This window comes from Triplophysa rosa, linkage group LG1 (genome assembly GCF_024868665.1).
Source record: "Triplophysa rosa linkage group LG1, Trosa_1v2, whole genome shotgun sequence".
NCBI classification, from domain to species: domain Eukaryota; kingdom Metazoa; phylum Chordata; class Actinopteri; order Cypriniformes; family Nemacheilidae; genus Triplophysa; species Triplophysa rosa.
In genome coordinates this window covers 7,168,572-7,191,147 of record NC_079890.1, presented here as the reverse complement: position 1 = coordinate 7,191,147, position 22,576 = coordinate 7,168,572, and the positions used below count along the sequence as shown (strand labels likewise).

Here is a 22,576-nt window from a genome sequence, read left to right as displayed (position 1 = left end):
TGTTTTCCTCTTCCCTTACAAGTTTCTTGCATCAACACTGCAGAGGCATATCCCTCTTTTATGTTAGCTACATACAGGTGAAAAGGTTTCATATAGTCAGGGCTGGTCAGAGCTGGAGCACTTTGCAGTTCTCTTTTAATAGACTCAAATGCTATTGTTGCATCACTATTCCATGTGAGTGGGGCTCTTAAATTTTGTTGTCCTGCCTGCTTCATCAGGGCTCTCAAGGGTGCAGTTTTTATAGCATAGTCCTCTATCCAGTCTGAGCTGAACCCAGTCATGCCCAGGAATGTCATCATATGACCAACAGTCTGTGGCAGTGGAACCTTGCTAATTCCCTCTAATTGACTTTGTGATATTGCCTTGGTTTTTATGCAATCAATATTCCCAAGTACTCTACTTGGGGAAGGCAATACGGTAACTTTGCCTTAGAGGCTTTATGTCCTCCCTCTGCTAGTTTGGTTAGTACCTTAATAGAATCTCTGTGACATTGTTCAAGTGTAGGGGCGCAAATTAACAAATCATCAACATACTGCAGAAGAGTGCTATCCAATACCAGATCTTCCAAGTCAGCTTTTAACAGCTGATTGAATATGTGGGGGCTATGGCGGAACCCTTGAGGGACTCTAGTGTAGGATACCTGAGTTCCCTCATACGTGAAGGCAAACAAGTGCCTGCTGCTCTCAGCCAATGGAATGCTGAAAAAAGCAGAACAAAGATCAATTACTGTAAAATATTTTGCATCAGGCGGCACATTTGTGAGCAGGGTGTGAGGATTCGGAACTTCTACTGGCCAATCTTCCACTATTTCATTGACTGCCCTTAAGTCATGTACCAAACGCCATTTTGCCTTGTCTGCTTTGATAACGGGCAGTATAGGAGTATTACAAGGACTAGATGTTTTGAACAGCATTCCTGCTGTAATCAGTCCATCTATGGTTTCCCTGATGCCATTTATTGCTTCAGGTTTCAATGGATATTGGTATTTGTTAGGTAGCTTAGTTCCTGGTTTTGCTTTGATAACTATAGGGCTGGCAGATTTTATCAGCCCTACATCTGTGTCATGTTTGGACCACAATTGATCAGGAACCAGTTGCTCCATTTCTTTGAGAAGCTCTGTTTGTTTTATCTCTTTTTCTAAGATGGTTTCCAAATTCATTTTACTTTGACCATTGACTTCCACCTCTCTAGGTGTTCCCTGCATAATTGTGGCACATGCAATCTTCATAAATCGTTTGTCTGCTGATAAAAATATTAAGGGGTTATCTGTGTTTTTCCATTGTAGTCCTTTAGCTTTTTTTATCATTGGGCCTATTTCCTTAGACTCACTATCCTTCTCTAAATATAGTGTGATATGGGGAACTGAGTTTGGGACCTGGAACCATTTCTTAATAAAATCATTGTCATCAACTTGTAATGCTGCTCCTTGTGGGCCTATGATTATATACTGTGAAACAAGGGGAACTTCCATGTCTTTGGTTTCGTGTAACCATCTTTTTTCTATGTCTACTCTGCTTAATGGGTCATAGATCATGGTACAGTGGGGTTCTAATTCGGGTAATTTGGGCTCTTCGATTTGTTCCTTAACCCCTTAGCATTCCTGTAAAATTAACCTAAAACGCCTAAAAAAGGCATGCCCAAAGTAAACTGTATTCTGTTCTTTAACCCTTTGGAGTACATGTATGGTTTGTGCATATTTTGAAAGGAGACACTTTGAGGTTTGTTCATTAACAGTCAGAATCACTGCAAGTCTTACTGGTATTGAGTAATAGAACTTTGAACACATTGAAAAGGGAAATAAGTATATTCCGCCTAAATTTTTTTTGTTAAAAAATGCCTGCAGATGACTACAACTGGGAGGTATTAGCTTGAAGACACATTGGGATCACAGAACGAAGCCTTAGCAAGCTTAGTTTCAAATTTGATAACAATACCTTAGATAAGTGTATGTAAAAACACTAATTTTCTAAGTTTATATCTAGGCGCTTCCCAAAAAAGGCCATTTGGTGACTCCAAATGACCCCTTTTAAGCACATTGAATGTTAACACATAAAATGCTGCTATTTTTGAATGCTTTATTGTACAGTCATAATTTTGGGCACCAGTGAAAGGTTACACTAAGTGCTATTCAATCTCTCATCCAGATTCACTGTCAGTAATTGCTGACACATAGTAACTGAAGCATAAACAAGTTATAGTGTGTACAGATACAAAACAAGTGCTATGGTATTAAAAGTTAACATAAGACCACATATATCTATCTATCAATGAAGACCTTATATAAAACCATATATAAGTCAATATGTAAGACCATAACTATTTACACATTTTACAATTATATTTTACAAGTTATTGGCATCATGCCACTCATTGTAACAATCACGATTTGGCACAAAGCACAACGGTATGTCACAGGAGGAGCACTTCACTGGTGTCTTTGCTTGGCACTGTCTGCACCTCAGACGACCCATGGTGCTATGTGCAGTGATATGCACAGGCTTGTGATGTTTGCTGCGTGGAGTGGACGATGGAGCAGGAATTTTTGCTGCTGCTGCCAGCTCCTCAACAAGTGTCTCTCTGAATGCCTTTTGGTGCATGGGTACCTCTCCTTTACCTTTGGTAAGATCCTTGTAAAGCAAGAACGCATTCACAATAGCAATGTCCATAAAGTGATAAAACAATGTCTTATACCACCTCTGGGTCTTGTGGATGACTTTGTAATAATTGATCAGCGAATCTGAAAGATCCACTCCACCCATGAACCTGTATAGGAAGAAAAAGCAACACTGAGCCACATATTTGATTTAATTTCAAATAGCATAAAAGATTGTTGATTATATAATACATACCGGTTGTACTCCTTCACTGCTGGTGGAACAGAGATGTTCTTCAAAACCCAGTGCCCATCTGCATCTTTCACTCTTCTCTGAACAGTGTCCCCCCCATGGGCTGTGTGGAGTGTTGTGCACATAAAAACATCCCTTGTGTCTCGCCATTGCACAAAGAGGAGGGAGTCCTTTCTGATCCACCGTATGCTCCCACGCAAAGATTTCGAAACCAGAGTGTTTATTTTGGTTTTTGGAAAACCAATTCTGTTTGTGCGTATCGTTCCGCATGCCCAGATCCTCTTTTGAAGGAGATCACAGAAAAGGGAGGGACTTGTATAAAAATTTCCTCTAGCCCGTCCTTTGCCTCTTGGTCTTTTGCTGGCAGAATCTCTCTGGGTAGGTGAGGTTTGGGGCTTATCTTCCGATGAGGTGCTGTCATCTTGCCTGTTGGTATATGGCTTTTTGCTGCTTGGCTCCCAGTCTTCATCCGTTTCATTTGATTGTCTGTGTTACCAAAATGCAAAGAGAAAATTGTTTACAAAACATTTGGATATATTTTTACATGCTCACACATATATAAACAGAAACACATGCACACAAACAACCTGACACACACACACAACCAGACATATACACCAGTGCACGAGCGCACACACACATGCACGCACGCAAACATATAAGTTACACCCATGCATAAACAATATACACTTCTGCAGGAACACATCAAAACACATAACTCAGTATACACAGTAAAATATGGTATATAATATAATAAAATAAAATACTTACTTGTCGAGAGTGACGTCTCCGCCATCCAAAAACAGGTCCTCTGCAACCGTGTCAATGGATGAAACATCGCTCTCTTCGTCTGAAATGTCATCCTCTGATTGATCACTGTTACGCCGAGTACATTCTTCAACAACTTCGTCAAGTGTAAACTTTGTTTTTATCATCCTTTTTGCCATTTTTCACCTGTATAATCTCTCAACGCTAACTTTCACTTGTAAACTCTACAACGCTCTCTTTACGCACGGGCGCACGTGTCACTAAAGTAATTTGCGCACAGACTTTTTTGCATGATAGATTGAATCTTCCCACTAAAGCTGCATATTAATCTTTTCAGAAGCTCATTGGCTATCATACAAGACAGTCATGTGCAAATTCTGATGCGATTAGATCGATCTGTTGTCCATCAAATTGAGGGCGGTGTCATTGGTCATCCAGGTCGCTCCTTGGCTATTGATGCCTAATGACACCCCTTAGATTCACCTATTGGTTAAAATGAGGTGTCAATTCAAAGTGCAGGGGTCAGCGGCCATTTTGACATCAACAAATCCGTATTGTTTACAATAGAAAAGAAGCTACACCGCAGAAAACATTGAAGATTTGATTGCTCTTTCGGCTAACTTGAAACGACACTACCACATTCCATGGATGTTTATGGATATATAAATGTTTTTTGGGCTAAATATTTCATTGAATTAGATCGACTGGAGCCTTTACAGTGTAACAACACCGTTTTTGTTGAAATTTTATGAATCATTGGGCAATCGGGAGGCTTCATAGGTGAGTTCCGTCAGTTTAGTCGTTGTTTATTTGATTGTTGGTGGTCTGACAAAGACACTGATTGTACCTTCTGTGTTGATCGTTCCCCTAAATGGTTTACATTATTTGAATCACAAGAATCTCAGCTTTCCAAAGATATGTGACATGTTTAGATTTTTGTTTCGTGAGTTTTTTTAATGTCACAAAGTTAACCCATAAACATGCAGTGTGGCGCCAGCGGTACGATGGATTTCAAAGGGGTTAATAAACTTTTCCCATTTTTGTAATGTCTTCCCTACCTCTTCCTCTAAATTTCCTAACTAGTAAGCATTAGCTTGGGGGGTTGTGATTACCATTTGTCTGACTCTCTTGGTTTCAATGTAAATACCTTCTGGGGAACATAGTATTTGTATCTTTAACTTGCAGAGGGCATCTCTTCCTAACAGATTAACAGGGGTTGTTCTGATACTAAAATGGGCAATGTTACTTCTTTGTCCTTGGTCCTTAGACAAACTGGAGCTGTTATTGGAATTAGCTGCGTTTTTCCCGAAAATCCTACTGTCTTTGTGAATTTTCCAGACATTGGGAGGTGTGAGGCATATTCTGAATTTATACATGTGTATGTTGCTCCAGTGTCTATCATCATTGGTGTGATCTTGCCTTCAATCTTAACCTGCAGCATAGGTTCTGTATCAGCATTCTCAGTTATCATTGGATGCTGACCCCTCCCAGTAGGAACTTCTGGGCAGCCCTAGTAGCCAACATCTGGACCTCGCCATGGATTGACCGGTCCCTGCTGCTGTTGATTCTGCCAGGGTTGATTCTGTTGGTCTTGCCAATGAGGTCCTTGTTGTTCTTGTTGTCCTTGACCCTGCCATTGTGTTTGCTGTTGGCGGTTTGCCTGCCATCGAGAACCTTGTTGCTGGTCTGTGTTCCATGGGTTAGTAGGACACTCCCTTCTGTTGTGTCCTGGTTGCCCACATCCCCAGCATGGGTTTCTTCCCTGGTTAGGTCTTCCTTGTCCTCTTTGCATAGGCCTTGGCCCAAATCTGTTTTGCTGTTCAGGCTTTACGTAGATGACAATAGGCGCTGGCTGTTGTGGTCCACTTCCGGGTGCTTGTTGTGCAGTGGCTCCTATGCCAGGTTGCTGTGTCATAAGTGCTGGAGCATTTACTGGAGCCATCATTGCTGCATAGTCTTCTTCTTTGTCTTTGTCTTTGACCACGGCTTGCGTCTTCTTCTTTCTGGCCAGTTCCTCAAGCTGCAGCTGTACCAGCTTTCTTTGAAGTTCTTTCTCTTGATGTTTCAGTTTCTGCTCGCTCTTTCTGTACTGCTCTACAGCATGGGTCACATGATCACAGAACTCCTTGTGTGACTTTGAGTTCAGACCCACTACGTCCTCAAATCTTGCTTTTACCGGACGCGGCATAGAGTCAATCATGGCATTTCTGAACAGTGCTGCCATCACCAGGTCCCCTTCAGGATCTCTTTCCAGTTCTTGCTTCCATTTTCTTAGCTGTCTTTGTACGTAGGTGGCTGGGTTCTCATCCTCTCCCATCTGTTCTCCCTTGAGTGTTCGAGGATCAATGCGGTTGGGAAATTCCTTCCTCAACTCCTGCCACATCAGCCTCCTATATCTGTCAAACGAGTCTCCATCCAGAATTGGTGTATCTATTGCTGGGACATCAGCTGCCCTTAAGAGTTCATTCATTTTGGAGCTTCCCACACATTTGGCTAGGAGTGCTTTGACGTCTCCCAATGCCAGTAGTTTTCCTGTTGACTCCTCCTCCACTCGTAAGATCCATTTGCCGGCTCCCTCGTGTAGGTCAGGCAGGCGAGCAACTAGTCCATCCAGATCTTGAGAAGCCCATGGCACATAGTGCGCTTGTCTCCCTTTTATCAGGATTGGGCATTGTTTTCCTTCCCCAGCCCTTAGGTGTTCTTGTAGCTCCTCTCTGGGGATGTGAGTCATGCTGTTAGTTTTTCTCAGTCTTCCTTCTGAGTCCCTTCTCCAGTGTTCCTGCCCTTGCTCGAACTCTGAGTCCTGGAGGTATAGTTTGCCCTTTACGAACTTTAGTTCTCCTCTCTGGAGGGCCTTTAAGGTTGCTCCTGATATGACCTCTTTGTTGACTGGAGTGTGTCGTGTCTCTTGGCGTCTCTTTCCACTGCTGGTTTCAGAGGTGCGACCCTCTCCGTCGCTCTCTTCTTGGGAGCTACTTCCTGAAACATCTCTCAGAGCATTATCAGATTCAGAATGTATTCCTCTCAAAAGGGATGTATTATCGTAAATTTCTTCATGATTTTTTGATAATTCTCCCAATGCTTTTTCCAGACGTTCATAAGGTTTATAAGGACCAAGACCATGTGTGGTGTCTTCTTCTGCTCTATCTGATTGATTTTTCTCACAGACTGGGGATTTTTGATTGGCCCTGCCTCCCTTACTTTTTTCTGCTTTTGAAAGGATTTTTTCCCTAAGACTACTTCCTGGTTCGGGATCTAGTTCTACCAGTCCCTCTATTGAGACATCTCCTGATAATGCTACCAATGGCATTTGTTTTGGTGTTTGCTTTTGGCTTCTGGGGGGTTCGTAGGGAGGTGGCAGAGTCATTTTCTCACATTTTTCTTCATTTTCACCATCTTTATTCAACACCTCTCTAATTTTTTTCATATTTTTCAGGAAATTAATTCCTTCATTTTTGAACAGGTTTAATACTTCCTGTTCGATTCTTCTCTTTTCTTCACGCTTCTTGGTTTTATCTCTTGGTTTATTATTCTTAATTAGTCCCTCCATTTCCTCACACACTGTCACATCAAAAGTACCACTTTCTGGCCATACTGTTCTTAAATTTTTGGTTCTCACAGCCCATTTTTTAGATACTTTTTCTATTGAGTCCTTGCATACTGGGTATCTGGATCCCAACAGATCTACAGGAGTGGATGACATAGTTAAAACAATATTTTTTCAAAAAAATTTCAAAAAAGTACAGAGATTTCAAATTTTTAATTCATTTGTTTATTAAAACATTGTTTAATAAGAGGATGCAAACCAAGCTCTGGAGTTTTCTGGGGCTATCTCAATTGTTAATTTTTTCAAAGTCACTGCCACAAACTGCTGAGGAACCACTCCTCCAACTTTATTGTAATTACACAATATTCTGCTTGTCCAGTTTACATATCGAGTTTCTGCAAAGACTCTCAGCTCAGGGTGACTAATTAGCCGTCCAGTGTGTCCCTGTCCCAATGGAAACCCCTGGACCTGTCCCCTATCAAAATAAGAGCCTACCAGTCTATCTATGGGAATTCTCTGAATAAGTGATGTTCTTGCTGTCAGGCCTGGGGGATTGTTAGGTTTGTTACTTTGGTATGTGCAGACTTCGTTCAGGTATTGTTTCAACACTCCAACTCTACAGCAGCTCTGTACAATCTCCCCCCACTTAATGTAAGGCCACTCCCACTGGGCTGGGTCTAAATTGCGAATCTCTGTCAGTTGGTTCAGGTACCAGTCTTTTCTTTCTTCTGTTAGAATTTGTTCTACCCCTTCTGCATCAATGTATGTCGCCTCCTCCCAAAAGTGATTTCTAATTCCCTTAGTTTCTGACAGAACTCTTCCTATGGTTTGTATTTTAGCCTGAATGGCTATGCTTCTCTCATAAGCGAGACCTGGCGCCTCTTCAGCCATGCAAATGGTAAGTCAGTGAACTGAAACAAAACAAGATAAGGCATAAATCACTTATGGGGAAATAAGTTTTAAACATGAAGCTCAATTACCAATTTGTGATTATAATACCAATAATGGGACTCATATTTCCAAAATCATAAAACTTTAAACAATCAATCTTTCATTATCTATAATGAAAAGAAAAAATTTAAAACTTCAAAGTTAATAATTGAATAAACTGAAATAAAAATAAAGTCAAAAATAAATTCTCAGAGTACCAAACTTCACTAAGTTGAGATAGAGCCACATCAAAATCACAATATCATAGTTAAAAATCAATAGCTCAATAAACTGAAACCATAAAAATAAAAAGTTTTTTTTTTTTTTTTTAAACTTCAAAGCTGTAAGTCAACATTTCCATATGTAAAACAATAATTCAATAACCAACTAAACAGGGTCTTGACTTCAAACTTGAAAGGTCAATAAGCTTCAATATACTAAAATAATAAAATAAAAGTTTCAAAAACTTCAATACTCATGTGGCTGAAATAATAAAAATAACAAAATAAAAGTCTTTAAAACTCCAAAGTTAAAATCACTGATCCAATATATAGTAAAAGAAAAGAAAAGAAAATCTCAAAACTTCACTATTTAAACTTCAACATACTGAAATGATCTAAAAAAATAAAACAGCAAAAATAGGGTTGTCTTTGGAAAGGGGAGGTCTCAAAGCATGAGGCTAGAGTAATTAATCTTATAAAACCAATGCTAAGAATCAAGCCTTAAAACAATAAACTAAATAATGATCTGTAGTTAGAATCACTAAAGAAGTTTAAAAAAAGAAGTTTAAAAATGAACTTAAAACTACTCTTCTGTTTAATAGAAAAATCAGCTATGTATCCTCTTCAAGCCAATATGCCCTAGAGAAAAAATTCTAGTATGCGTTGACTTAGAAGTACATGCATCGTATTGTGACCATGGGTGATTTGTTCCTATTTTGGCTCTCACACAGCCTTTCAGCCGTGATCGTCCCTAATATATCACCATCTTTTTCTGGGCGTTTCCTATGCGGGCTCTAGCAAGACAATGTCCTGGTCGTCCCATATACACCCTTTTCCTTTTTTTTTTTTTTACTGTGGTCACAATGTTTCAACATGCAATATCAGTCTCTTGAATATTTTCCATAATGCAATCTTTTATTCAATGCAAAAACACTCAAAAAACATTCTCATATCAGTTTTAAAACTCACTTTCTTTAGATGAAAATATCATTTTTAGAGGATACGCAACTTGTGCTTGCTACCAAAAAATCCCTCATTGTTCCTCTGTGTCTCTTCACGCTTGGTCAAGCACACTCTTTCTGGGAAATTTGCCAGCAATTCCCTCCCTTACAAGTTCTCCAGCTAGGCTGGACACACAAAACGTTACACAGACAGTATAGACAGACAAGACCCAGGTTTTACTTCTTATGCGCATCTAAAGACTTCGCATCTTGCGAAATAAATATTTTACTGCTCACTGCAGGCGGTCTTTTCCGCTCGCAGCAGGCGGAATAAATATCTTACCGCGCACTTGCAGGCGGTCTCAGTCCCCTCTTGGGACAAACTAACTCTACAGGCAGTATTCTTCACTGCAATTATTCATTCATTCTCATTCATACTTTTCTCGTCGAGATCCGGAACCCTCCTTTATATTTAATAAATTAACTTTGGTTTCTTTTTAGGAGAGACTCTTTATAGACATCAGTGCTAACCAAAACTCACCTCCGGCAAACTGCACAGATAATACCTTTTAACAATTTAATTATAAAGCAAAAATATGCTCACCTGCTCTTGATCTGTGCAGCAAGCCGGATGCTCCGTCTCAGGCAGCCACCTGATGTCTTCCGTCTCTTTCCAATCCGGGTCACGGCACCAAAATATGTTGTGGAAAAATTTCAGTCTTGTAGTTCAAAAAATCTCTCAGAGAAGGTCCGGATGTTGAGGAGTTAACTTTATTTGCTCGAGCCAAACAAAGTGAGATGTTCAAAGTCATCTAAAAACCAAGTGTTTTCAGTCTACAGTTATAGTAAAACTTCTGAAAGGTGGTCCTCTCTAAAACCAATCAGGTATTTTCCCGTTATCTCTTATTTTTATTAACCAATTGTTAATTGTCTGCCACCAATAAGTCCCAGGTAACAAGGTACGTATCTAATGGTGGTACGCTGGTTATTACATCATTTTTAAAATAATTTGCATACAATGGTTACTACACGAGACCACCAAACAAGCCATGGTCTCCATACGAGACGGCGTGGCGTCCGTGCGTAATCATGGTTACTTGTAAACAGTGGAAAATCCCCAGGTTTTAGAGAGAACACAACAGGCTTCAAACTTTAGGCCTCTAAAAACATCACTGGATTTTACCTTGTTACATTGTGCTCAAATGTGCTTTAAACATGCATAAAGTGACATTAAGTGCATTTATATGAACAATCATTGGTTACAGGTACAGATTGTGTCATTAAATCATCAATTCTTCTTCAAATAATCAAATTATCATCATAAACCTACTTATATGTAATTATTCTTATTGACTATGAGTTCAGATCAACCCATCTACGTACTAATGTTCCTATGAATACTTCTCAATACTTTCTAGGTATTTTATCAAGTGCATTTATAACTGTGGTGAAAAACAGTGCTCAATACATGTAAAAAACATCTATATGTGCCCAGAAATTACACAATAGTATCACAGTACTTTTCTTGTAGCGTTGTATCGTGCAACACTACTTTTAAGTATTAATAATACATTTGAATTCCTATATAAATTTAGCTGCCCATGATGATCACATGTGAAGGTCCACACATGATAGTATGTTAAAGTATATTTTAATGCTAGGCTACATGCTGCTAACTAGGCACGAAATACACAACAATTGTTCATGTAATTTCACCAATTTGTCTCTTATTTGCTCATTTTTTTATCTCCTTTCTGCTCTTCTTGAAGGAGTCATATAACAATGTGAAACAGTGGTTGCAGGAAATAGACCGTTATGCAAGTGAGAACGTCAACAAACTCCTGGTGGGAAACAAATGTGACCTCACCACCAAAAAAGTAGTGGACTACACAACAGCCAAGGTATTAATAAAAATAAGGAAGCTGATGTTTTCGTGTAATATTTAAATATGTGATGGACTGATGAAGGAACTGTTTTTCCAAGTAGACAGTTGTGACAGTTTTCTTGACAGTTATGAATTACTGAAACAAATTTAAAAAACTTTTGTTTTAGCCTTTTGACCCATTGATTTTTTTATTTGTATATCATATTGGCTAGTTGCATATGATTGCCATGTTTAATTTCTGACCAGCATGTGTGCCCATGTTTATATCCTGATCACGTCTTTACATGCAGACTCACACATGATAAATGATAAAAATATCCAAAAAGGATCAATGAAATGTTATTACAACAACATTAGGATAAAGCGATGTGAATGTGCGAAGCAATGGCACTCAATAGACATATTTATTTGTATAATTATGTTTTATTCCCTGATTTTCTCTCCTTACGAATGACTCGCGCCTGTATATTTTTCTTTCAGCTAAACAACAATATTCACTACTCATACTGTTAATAGAAAGTTTCTTTTATTTCTTTGTTTTAAGTGAGCGTTACAAGTTCTCAATGTGAGAAATGTATACTACACACACTTTTTATGTATACATGAATTGTATATAATAATCAACGGGAGAGAATGAAAGCCTTTTTTGCCATTATTACAAGTTATATTGGCTTAACTAGGTATGCAGCTCATATTTTCCCGCCTAAAGTCCTCCTTTTTCTATACAGTGTTATACTGTACACTCACCTAAAGGATTATTAGGAACACCATACTAATACGGTGTTTGACCCCCTTTCGCCTTCAGAACTGCCTTAATTCTACGTGGCATTGATTCAACAAGGTGCTGAAAGCATTCTTTAGAAATGTTGGCCCATATTGATAGGATAGCATCTTGCAGTTGATGGAGATTTGTGGGATGCACATCCAGGGCACGAAGCTCCCGTTCCACCACATCCCAAAGATGTTCTATCGGGTTGAGATCTGGTGACTGTGGGGGCCATTCTAGTACAGTGAACTCATTGTCATGTTCAAGAAACCAATTTGAAATGATTCGAGCTTTGTGACATGGTGCATTATCCTGCTGGAAGTAGCCATTAGAGGATGGGTACATGGTGGTCATAAAGGGATGGACATGGTCAGAAACAATGCTCAGGTAGGCCGTGGCATTTAAACGATGCCCAATTGGCACTAAGGGGCCTAAAGTGTGCCAAGAAAACATCCCCCACACCATTACACCACCACCAACCACCAGCCTGCACAGTGGTAACAAGGCATGATGGATCCATGTTCTCATTCTGTTTACGCCAAATTCTGACTCTACCATTTGAATGTCTCAACAGAAATCGAGACTCATCAGACCAGGCAACATTTTTCCAGTCTTCAACTGTCCAATTTTGGTGAGCTCGTGCAAATTGTAGCCTCTTTTTCCTATTTGTAGTGGAGATGAGTGGTACCCGGTGGGGTCTTCTGCTGTTGTAGCCCATCTGCCTCAAGGTTGTGCGTGTTGTGGCTTCACAAATGCTTTGCTGCATACCTCGGTTGTAACGAGTGGTTATTTCAGTCAAAGTTGCTCTTCTATCAGCTTGAATCAGTCGGCCCATTCTCCTCTGACCTCTAGCATCAACAAGGCATTTTCGCCCACAGGACTGCCGCATACTGGATGTTTTTCCCTTTTCACACCATTCTTTGTAAACCCTAGAAATGGTTGTGCGTGAAAATCCCAGTAACTGAGCAGATTGTGAAATACTCAGACCGGCCCGTCTGGCACCAACAACCATGCCACGCTCAAAATTGCTTAAATCACCTTTCTTTCCCATTCTGACATTCAGTTTGGAGTTCAGGAGATTGTCTTGACCAGGACCACACCCCTAAATGCATTGAAGCAACTGCCATGTGATTGGTTGATTAGATAATTGCATTAATGAGAAATTGAACAGGTGTTCCTAATAATCCTTTAGGTGAGTGTATAACCGGAAGTAGGCATGCCCACACTGACATCCCGAAAGTTTACCGGTGCCATCTTGTCCTTGCTCTTATAATCTGTTTCTGTATCTGTTTCTTTTTGCCAATGATTGGAGACCTTACAAGCTAAGGGCGTATTCACATTTAACATGTTTGTTTTTTGATTAAAGGAGTAGTTCACCCCCAAAATGAAAGTTCTGTCATCATTTACTCACCCTCTTGTCATTTCAAACCTGTGTGACTTTCTTTGTTTTGCAGAACACAAAAGAAGATTTAAGATATTTTGAAGAATGTTGGTAACAGAAAACCATTGGTCCCCACTGACTTGCACTGGTTTTGTGTTTATACAATAGAAGTGACTGTGGACCAATGGTTCCCTTTCTGTCGGTCTCTCGACGTTGTGTCGAGCCGACAGATGGGGTTCGTCATCTGTCGGCTCGACCCAACGTCTCGTTCTCTCCATCAGGCAACTGAGGTTACATCCGTAACCAAGACGTTTTTGGTTACCGACATTCTTCAAAATATCTTCTTTTATGTTTCGCAGAACAATGAAAGTAATGTAAAGTATCATTTTGAGGTGAACTACTCCTTTAAACAAACTATAGTACTATTGCTCCAAATAAGCAAACTATTTTCTTTAGAAAATGTAGAAATCTTGGAAATGCTCCAGCATGTTTTATTATGGGTTGTTCTCTCTTGCTTCACAGGAATTTGCTGATTCTTTAGCTATCCCATTTCTTGAGACAAGTGCTAAGAATGCCACAAATGTAGAACAAGCTTTCATGACCATGGCTGCCGAAATCAAGAAACGCATGGGTCCTGGAGCAACAACCGGTGGTGACAAGCCCAACCTGAAGATCGAAAGCACTCCTGTGCGGCAGTCTGGTGGTGGCTGCTGTTGAAGAGCCTAAACTCGCATACTCACAACCACACCCTTCCCCCACGCATATTATCACATGCACCAAAAAGCATTCTCACAGGACGAACCACTGCATTAAGAGCCATTTTTTTAAATCTTCCTTTGACTTCACTGACCTGTTTTGTTTTTATTCTTTTAGTCTCTCCTTTTCTCCCTTAACCATATCCTTTTCCTGCTCATCTCCCCCCACACATCCATAGCCCCACCCCTATCTTCTTGTGGCGCTTTTCCACTGCATGGTACCTTCAGGTTTAGTATGACTCGGCTCAGTACAGCTCATTTCACTTCGGCTCAGTTTGCTTTTCCATAGCAGTTTAGTACCNAGTAGCTGGCTAATTACAATTTTAGAGAGAGAGTAACTTCGGGCAGAGTTTTGGTTGTCTCTGATCCTTCTTTGTGAAAACTAAAGTTTTAAGTATTAGTTCAGTAACACTTACAGAAAAGAATAACAAGATGTCTTCATCTTTCTTGTGTGTTAAATGCAACAAACACAGTACAGCTGTTGCTTTACGACTTAATTGCTGAAAACGTCTTTGCTTTAAAATGTCACTGCAAATGCTGCTATCTGAAGGCTGAAGGTGCGCTCATCACATCACAGGGACGCAAAGCATATCTTGCCAGCTTGCTCATACATGTAACATGTAATATATAAAAAGTATTATATTCCGCCTTAAAACACCACTTCCCGAATGTCTGTAATTCGTACATTAAGGATTTCAACAATATCGTTATCTGTATTGGTATAACGTTAGTTGTGATGTGAACTCCTCCGCTATTCTCCTTAATTTAGAATGATTTTTAAAAGTTATAACTTAATTATTGTTTATCGTTATAGTGTGAACGTCCATTAAAGCTGGGTATATATATCTCTGTTAACTATTACAATAATTAAAAAGCTATTTTTGTCATATTAATCACAGTACAACGTTGTCACAATGTAGCCAACCTTTTAAGCACGTTGTAACAACGTTATCAAAAGGTTGATGTTTCTACGTTATGTGGTGAAGTTGTCACAACGTTGTCACAAAGTATCTTTTAACCTGCCTTCGGGGCCATTGCTTTAGGTTCTGTGTATGTTGTATGGACAACCAGCAAACGGCATTTAACCGTCACTGTACAGAAGCGCGAATTTCAGATGGGCTGTCTGTCAGAGAAGAGACCACTCTGATTCATCAGAAGAATGCGTGAGTATTGCTTTAAATTTCAGTCACCAAAATAGATAAACAAATAACTGAATCAATACAATTTAACAAGGTAATCATAACGAGAATACCCAGCAAACAATGACCTGGCGGTGTAATGCAGAGAAATGCTTCTTTTATGTTTCGCAGAACAATGAAAGTAATGTAAAGTATCATTTTGAGGTGAACTACTCCTTTAAACAAACTATAGTACTATTGCTCCAAATAAGCAAACTATTTTCTTTAGAAAATGTAGAAATCTTGGAAATGCTCCAGCATGTTTTATTATGGGTTGTTCTCTCTTGCTTCACAGGAATTTGCTGATTCTTTAGCTATCCCATTTCTTGAGACAAGTGCTAAGAATGCCACAAATGTAGAACAAGCTTTCATGACCATGGCTGCCGAAATCAAGAAACGCATGGGTCCTGGAGCAACAACCGGTGGTGACAAGCCCAACCTGAAGATCGAAAGCACTCCTGTGCGGCAGTCTGGTGGTGGCTGCTGTTGAAGAGCCTAAACTCGCATACTCACAACCACACCCTTCCCCCACGCATATTATCACATGCACCAAAAAGCATTCTCACAGGACGAACCACTGCATTAAGAGCCATTTTTTTAAATCTTCCTTTGACTTCACTGACCTGTTTTGTTTTTATTCTTTTAGTCTCTCCTTTTCTCCCTTAACCATATCCTTTTCCTGCTCATCTCCCCCCACACATCCATAGCCCCACCCCTATCTTCTTGTGGCGCTTTTCCACTGCATGGTACCTTCAGGTTTAGTATGACTCGGCTCAGTACAGCTCATTTCACTTCGGCTCAGTTTGCTTTTCCATAGCAGTTTAGTACCGCTTCAAAGTGGGTGGGGATTATAAACTTCTACTGTTTTTCCACAGCAGTTTAGTACCGCTTCAAAGTGGGTGGGGATTATAAACGTCTACTGCCGTAGCATCATTTTGAATGCGACAAACACACGCACAACACAGGAGTTATGGAGCATATCGATGGCAGATGGCAGCAAAACAAAATACTGCTAAAATACCAGAGAGTTTGGGAAATCTTACAGCAAAGAGCAGACAACGATGCTCGACGGCGCACGAGGGTAAGCTAATGTAGCATTTAACATTGCGTTAAGGGTCTATTTTACTGTCATAAAGCATATAACAAAATGCCAATATTATGTATTAAAATGCGTATTCATGTGTTGCAAATCCAATGACGCTGGTTATGATTCTCTCTGCCTAATTTGTGATCTGTGTGTAAACATGTCACATTTTGGTATTGGTACAGTACGCTTGGAACCTCAACCGAGGTGGTACTAAAAAAAGTATCAGTTACTAGGTACTGTACCCAGTGGAAAACCCCCCAAAAGTGAGATGTACCGCGCCGTACAGTGCAGTACTATGCAGTGGAAAAGCGCCATTGGTGGCTGGAGCGTTACAGTAATGTCTGTGTAAAAACAGGTCTAGGGTGATGCTCTTAAAATATCCTTTGAAGAGGTGGCATTTAAATAGAAGTTACTGATCTTTCTGGTGTTTCTGTTTAACCCACACAAAATGGTCATAAACACACTTAAATTATATACGTTTCGTGGGTGAGGACATGGGCTTTGAGGCTGACTTATTTGACAGGTAGTCAAAAGAGCATACAGAGTTGTCAATATTCTACACTGGTTCTCATTCTAGTTGTATAGGCTATTATTGTTAACAGTGAATTTTTAAGACAGATTTTTTCTCTAGTTTGTTTTTCTAATAAAGGCTTTCATACAAAGGCTTACTGCTGTCAAATAACTTGTCAGATCAGGGAGGGGGTCATATCAGGGTGATTTTTCTAGACTTTCTACAGAGTCTGGACTTTTGGGGTTGAGGGGTTTTGGTTGGTCAATGAAAGCTACTGTTCCCTCTGTTACCTTAATGACTTCTGTTCCTATAGTGTGTCCAGTGTGTTCAGCCACCTGCAACTCTTATGGTCAACTGGCTTCGGTTTGAAACCTCCAATATGGTAATTGTACCATCCTGTTAAGTTTGAATTCAGATCTGTCGTCAAAGTCTTTGCTGTTGCCAAAAATGAAACATCATGCGTTAGAAGCATGTGTGCTTACAATATATTTGTATCTATTTACATGTAAGGCAGAAATATTAGAATACTGTATTTGTGGGAGGGGTCTTTATTTCGCCACCAGTTATTGTGTCATTGTGGAGCTGGTTTGGTGTGCTATGTGTTTGTGTTTGTGTGGAAACATTGTGTGTTACATCTAGAAGGAATACTGGGACTGACTGGTCTTGAAGAGAAAGATCGGATATGACCTCCCATATTCCTTAATTAAATGTCCATATAGATTTAAGCCTTGAGCCCTAACTATGAATCACCCTCTCTATATATACCACCTGCCATGGGTCCTTTTTCAATAACCTAAAAATAAGGGGTGCAGAAGTTCATTCAGATGCTGCACTGAGAGGGTCATATGAATCCTGTTGGGCAACTGAAAGCCCCTTCAAGTTTGGCATTTCATGCATTCAGAAAGTTCCTACTGTATTTCATGCATTCAGAAAGTTCCTACTGTAGACTTATGTGTGAGTCCAAGTTCTGCCAAGCGATGTTTTTGACTTGGCTGTTTTATTATGTATGATACAAAAAGTAAATAGAATTGGTAAACTTTACTAGTATTAGTGTGTCACTCTTCACGAACGTCTGTCTTATTGTGATGTTTGGTCACTTTCTCTCATTGAGCCAGTGTAATCGAGTTTTTATACCACTAACACCTGCAAGTGCTAACTTCATCACACATTTTCATCAAATTTTTTACTAATATTCTGCAGTGGATTTGCTCTTAAGGATACTATTTTAACTTAATTGGTAGCATTGGGTTGGAGGGAGCAGTAGCAGGGTTAAAGCTATGCGTGCAATAGCTGGGAATGAGAACCTGGCAAGAGGCAGCTGTGTTTGGGAACATTCCTTTATTTTTAAATTGATCCAACATGGATCTCTCTATGTGAAATTAAACAGTATATAAAAGTCTCATTGAAATCCCATGCACATTCACAAACTAAAAACAAGTGCTTTTTTGGGGACGGGGCAGATCCAAATGGTCATCTTTTTGGATTGCTGTTCTACTGATTTTTGATCTATGAATTCATAATTTTTTGGTAATACTCTGTCTGTTATCAGAAGGATTAGGGTACAGGGTGGGGGTCACTACAAATGGGATGGGTTGCTAATGAATGTTATATTTTTATAACATTCTTATGTTCTTATGCTTTGTCCTTCATTTTTACTTTTTACCTATGTCATTTGCAAATCTCATTTATGAATTTAGGTGATGGTAAAATGTCGAGCACCTCTTCAGGAGTTTCTCTGTCTTAATACATGCTCTATTTACCTCCCCTCCCCTTTTGCTTACTCACTCCAGTGTTTCAAAGCTGGGTTTGATCTTGTTTTTCTTTGTACATATTATAAATATATATAATAAAAGTGATCAACATGAGGCGTACAGAGAATTTTTTCTGGTTTTTATATTTTGGGATCAGTGAGATATTGAATGGCAGGTATTTCATGTGTACTACATTGTAATCTAGATGAAAAATTATGTCATTATCACTATTTTAAAGTCATTTGTTTTGTGAAAAGTTGTTTCATTTTGTGATAAATGTGGCCAGACCCATAAAAGTAACTCATCCATAACCATGACCATTCACCATAAGACTACACAACACTGCAGATAAACCTGTTGTGCGACCTTAATACTTAATTCACATTCACAAAAACTAAAATCTATTTTCAATGCAAGCAGATGTCACACTATCTTAAATAGCATTTTGTAAAAACGTGCGCCTATTCAGGACCGTGGACTTGCATGCTTCTCAATTCTTATTTGTTCATCCTCATTTATTTTCCTCATATCTTCGTTCCACCCATTGAGGATGCGAGGGGAGGACACTGACAGAGGATGAAGATGTAGTGATGTTCAGGGGAAGTAAATGTATATTTGTGTCAGGATTAGTGGATAAAGCAATTCCACAAAGGATACACCTTTGTATACTCACTCATGACTCTTCAGACTTCCTCACGGTGCTATTGACCCTTCGCGAAACCCCGCCCCCCATTCTTTCTGTTGCTATGTCCGACAAGCTTTCGGTATCAGCCATGCGCTCCCAGCCAGTGTGCACTGCCTGGGTAAATAAATAGTGAAGAATTTCTGGAAAAATGGTTTCAGACAGAAAGGTCTGCAATATGTATTCGAGGGATACATTCAGGATTTGAATGATCGTCCACACCAGATAACGTACGTTAATTCTAAACTCGCACGATGCAGTAGGCTACTGTCACACAAATGGATGTTTTAGCTAACCTAAATGTGGAGTATAAGTGTTTATATTTACTTTCATATTTAAATTTGTAGTAGCTGGCTAATTACAATTTTAGAGAGAGAGTAACTTCGGGCAGAGTTTTGGTTGTCTCTGATCCTTCTTTGTGAAAACTAAAGTTTTAAGTATTAGTTCAGTAACACTTACAGAAAAGAATAACAAGATGTCTTCATCTTTCTTGTGTGTTAAATGCAACAAACACAGTACAGCTGTTGCTTTACGACTTAATTGCTGAAAACGTCTTTGCTTTAAAATGTCACTGCAAATGCTGCTATCTGAAGGCTGAAGGTGCGCTCATCACATCACAGGGACGCAAAGCATATCTTGCCAGCTTGCTCATACATGTAACATGTAATATATAAAAAGTATTATATTCCGCCTTAAAACACCACTTCCCGAATGTCTGTAATTCGTACATTAAGGATTTCAACAATATCGTTATCTGTATTGGTATAACGTTAGTTGTGATGTGAACTCCTCCGCTATTCTCCTTAATTTAGAATGATTTTTAAAAGTTATAACTTAATTATTGTTTATCGTTATAGTGTGAACGTCCATTAAAGCTGGGTATATATATCTCTGTTAACTATTACAATAATTAAAAAGCTATTTTTGTCATATTAATCACAGTACAACGTTGTCACAATGTAGCCAACCTTTTAAGCACGTTGTAACAACGTTATCAAAAGGTTGATGTTTCTACGTTATGTGGTGAAGTTGTCACAACGTTGTCACAAAGTATCTTTTAACCTGCCTTCGGGGCCATTGCTTTAGGTTCTGTGTATGTTGTATGGACAACCAGCAAACGGCATTTAACCGTCACTGTACAGAAGCGCGAATTTCAGATGGGCTGTCTGTCAGAGAAGAGACCACTCTGATTCATCAGAAGAATGCGTGAGTATTGCTTTAAATTTCAGTCACCAAAATAGATAAACAAATAACTGAATCAATACAATTTAACAAGGTAATCATAACGAGAATACCCAGCAAACAATGACCTGGCGGTGTAATGCAGAGAAATGCACCCCTGCCAGATTCTGCACCTCCTTCAATAACACGATGTCCGGTTGGCTAATTCTAACCCCTCCCAACACCTAATCCTCACCCTAACCATTGTGGGGAGGGTGGGTGCATAATCTGGCAGGGGTGCATTTCTACCTGGGCGGCACAGATTCATCTGCTTGACACAGTCGGACCACCGTCTGCACATTTTAGACAAGCCGATCAATGTAAAAATTGCCATCAAAGGGCCTCTACAGCAGTGGCAAACTGAAAAGTTCCCTTTCTGTCGGTCTCTCGACGTTGTGTTGAGCCGACAGATGGGGTTAGCTCTTGAGAACCTATCAACTTCTGACTAGTTTAGAAAAGGCCAGTTGGCGAATGAAATTTGCATGCCGGACTCCGCCCCCAGATATCGAGGGAGACGGTGTGCTGCATTCATTCACCTTTTGTTCTTCGAAACGTTCACACTGATTGACTTCGAGACTTCAACTCTACGCCGAATTACTGCTGGAACCTTATGACATGATGCAGCGGACTGTCCCTTCCTGCAGCGACTTCCCCTGGGCGTACCTGAAGTGTTCGAGTTTTATCTCTAAAAGAGCAAATTTCTCCAGCGTGGCATGTCCCGCTGTTCTCATGGGTGCAACACACTCATCGAGGAGGGGGACGGACACGATGTCTGCGTTCAGTACGCTGGGGCAGACGTTGTGGATACGTCCTGCCCGCACTGCGGGCGGATGACGATTCAGACGTTGCGTCATGGGTGGCTGTGTTCCCACGGGACTCAGCCACCACCTCATCTGCTCCCCGTTCTGTGACGGCAGGACTACGGCCCTGCCATCCGCTACGGCAAGCAGCGAGGGTGATATGAGGATCACTGTGAGCGTTAATCTGCCAGCCACTGGCTCATGGACCGTTCGCACCTCGTCTCGCTCGTCTGACCGTTCCCCAGGAGACGGTCCCACCGTCTTGTTCCTCAACCACGTATTCGGAGATGGTGCGTGATAATGATGATATGTCCCTTGCAGCATCGGGTGGTGACGTACTGCCATCCGACTCCGGCGATTCCTCGGAGCTCCCTCCCTCGGGGGGTCGAGCCCAGGAAGAAGCGGACGTCGAAATGTCAGCCATACTTTCCCGGGCCGCCGTGAGCGTTGGGTTGCAGTGCCCGCACTGCCTCTCCCAGCGCTCGCGGCTGGTTACATGGTGCCTTGAGCGCGGCTCCAAGCCACGCCCGCCCCCAGTGCTGTGTTTTCCAGAAGTGCATGGGGAACTTAGTAAGACCTGGAATGCCCCCTCTCCGGCACATTCACGTCTAACAAGTTCTGTCACCCTCTCTTCCCTCGAGGGTGAGGCAGCTAGAGGATACGTTGATGTCCCCCAGGTGGAGTGTGCTGCCGTGGTGCACTCGTGCCCGCAGGCGGCGGCCACCTGCGGGACTCGACCTAGAGTCCCGTCCAAAGCATGTAGGGTCTCGGCATCTCTCGTGTCGAGAGCTTACATTGCTGCGGGCCAAGCTGCCTCCTCTCGCCACGCTATGGCTCCTGCCAGGCCAAGGTGTTGAGAGAGCTCCACGAGGGTAAGACCAACCCAGCGCTTATGCAGGAACTCCGCGCCGCCACTGACCTCGCTCTATGGGCGACCAAGGTGACCGTGCGGGCCCTGGGTCGGGCGATGTCCACACTTGTGGTCCATGAGAGACACCTCTGGCCGAACCTTGCACAAATGGGTAACGCCGAGAAGGTCCGCTTTCTCGATGCACCCATCTTGCAAGGGGGGGGGCTGTTTGGTGATTCTGTCGACCCGCAGTTCTCGACAGTAAAGAAGCAGACAGAGGATATCAAGCATATCCTCCCACGCCGCGACTCGGCCGTCGAGTCCCGTGCACTGTCTGCTACCCAGCAGCCCTGGTCCTCTTCGATGCCCTCCAGCGCTGGCGCCCCCCACTCAGGCGGACCCCCGGAAGAGACATCAAAGAGGAGACCATCGCCCCGTCAGTAGCCACAGCAAAAG

The 22,576-nt window shown here is 41.0% G+C and overlaps 2 protein-coding genes and 1 long non-coding RNA gene across 4 annotated transcripts in view; 2 read left to right on the top strand and 1 right to left on the bottom strand.

The window, feature by feature from the left end:
- Window positions 1-14,331, top strand: part of rab1ba (zRAB1B, member RAS oncogene family a) — a 114,224-nt gene extending 99,893 nt beyond the window's left edge. The window contains exons 5-6 of one of the 2 annotated variants that reach the window (XM_057348318.1): window positions 11,023-11,154; window positions 13,808-14,331. In XM_057348318.1, the coding sequence (XP_057204301.1) occupies window positions 11,023-11,154; window positions 13,808-14,002 (327 nt within the window). In that variant the 3' untranslated portion in view covers window positions 14,003-14,331. The remainder of the gene's footprint in view (window positions 1-11,022; window positions 11,155-13,807) is intronic. The other variant, XM_057348399.1, reaches the window with a different exon arrangement.
- On the bottom strand, window positions 1,569-4,718 carry LOC130562783 (piggyBac transposable element-derived protein 3-like). Its single transcript, XM_057348073.1, has 3 exons — window positions 3,618-4,718; window positions 2,850-3,332; window positions 1,569-2,763 (listed from the first exon to the last, which is right to left on the bottom strand). The coding sequence occupies exons 1-3, from the start codon at window positions 3,791-3,793 to the stop codon at window positions 2,343-2,345; spliced, it is 1,080 nt and encodes a 359-aa protein (XP_057204056.1). The 5' UTR covers window positions 3,794-4,718; the 3' UTR covers window positions 1,569-2,342.
- Window positions 14,332-14,384: 53 nt separating the features above from the next.
- LOC130563151 (uncharacterized) overlaps window positions 14,385-22,576 on the top strand; it is a 29,198-nt gene continuing 21,006 nt past the window's right edge. The window contains exon 1 of the long non-coding RNA XR_008964060.1: window positions 14,385-16,299. This is a non-coding gene — a long non-coding RNA (uncharacterized LOC130563151). The remainder of the gene's footprint in view (window positions 16,300-22,576) is intronic.

Coding starts and splice junctions, on each gene's coding strand:
- LOC130562783 (XM_057348073.1), bottom strand. CDS start 3,793: ATGGCAAAAAGGATGATAAAAACAAAGTTTACACTTGACGAAGTTGTT. Junction 3,333..3,617: donor GGAGACGTCACTCTCGACAA/GTAAGTATTTTA, acceptor TTGGTAACACAG/ACAATCAAATGAAACGGATG. Junction 2,764..2,849: donor GCAGTGAAGGAGTACAACCG/GTATGTATTATA, acceptor CTTCCTATACAG/GTTCATGGGTGGAGTGGATC.